Genomic DNA, 338 nt, shown 5'->3' on the forward strand with positions numbered 1-338 from the left:
CCCGCAGCCCTCAACCACCTTTGCAGGCGTGTAACAGGGCTGGAGGTGGCCACGGCCCGGGGATTGGCTCCCCAGACAGGGCTCCGTACTGCCCTCCATCACCTCCAGGAAGTGCAGGGGACGGGGTGGCTCCTTCCTAACGCTGGGTCTCTTCTTTCTTGGAAGAAGATAAACCAGACGCGGCGGCGGCGGCAGCACTGAACCTGTCACCTAACGGCATCGGGAGCATTAACAGGTCGGTGGAGATCAACGGCACCATTTACGCTGGTGAGGAAGAGCCGTTGCCGGCGGTGGGCGGGGGTGCGGCGCAGGACGGGGCGAGGGAGGCTCTCCCCTTC

The 338-nt window shown here is 64.8% G+C and overlaps 1 protein-coding gene across 1 annotated transcript in view; it reads left to right on the top strand.

Annotated features, from left to right (window-relative positions):
• ARID3B (AT rich interactive domain 3B (BRIGHT-like)) overlaps positions 1-338 on the top strand; it is a gene marked incomplete at its 5' end in the record, with an annotated part of 17,977 nt that overhangs the window by 16,728 nt on the left and 911 nt on the right. Inside the window, one exon of the mRNA XM_010133411.1 lies at positions 166-267. Within this exon, the coding sequence (XP_010131713.1) occupies positions 166-267 (102 nt within the window). The remainder of the gene's footprint in view (positions 1-165; positions 268-338) is intronic.

This window comes from Buceros rhinoceros, unplaced genomic scaffold, assembly GCF_000710305.1.
Source record: "Buceros rhinoceros silvestris isolate BGI_N320 unplaced genomic scaffold, ASM71030v1 scaffold17553, whole genome shotgun sequence".
In the NCBI taxonomy this organism is placed as follows: Eukaryota; Metazoa; Chordata; class Aves; order Bucerotiformes; family Bucerotidae; genus Buceros; species Buceros rhinoceros.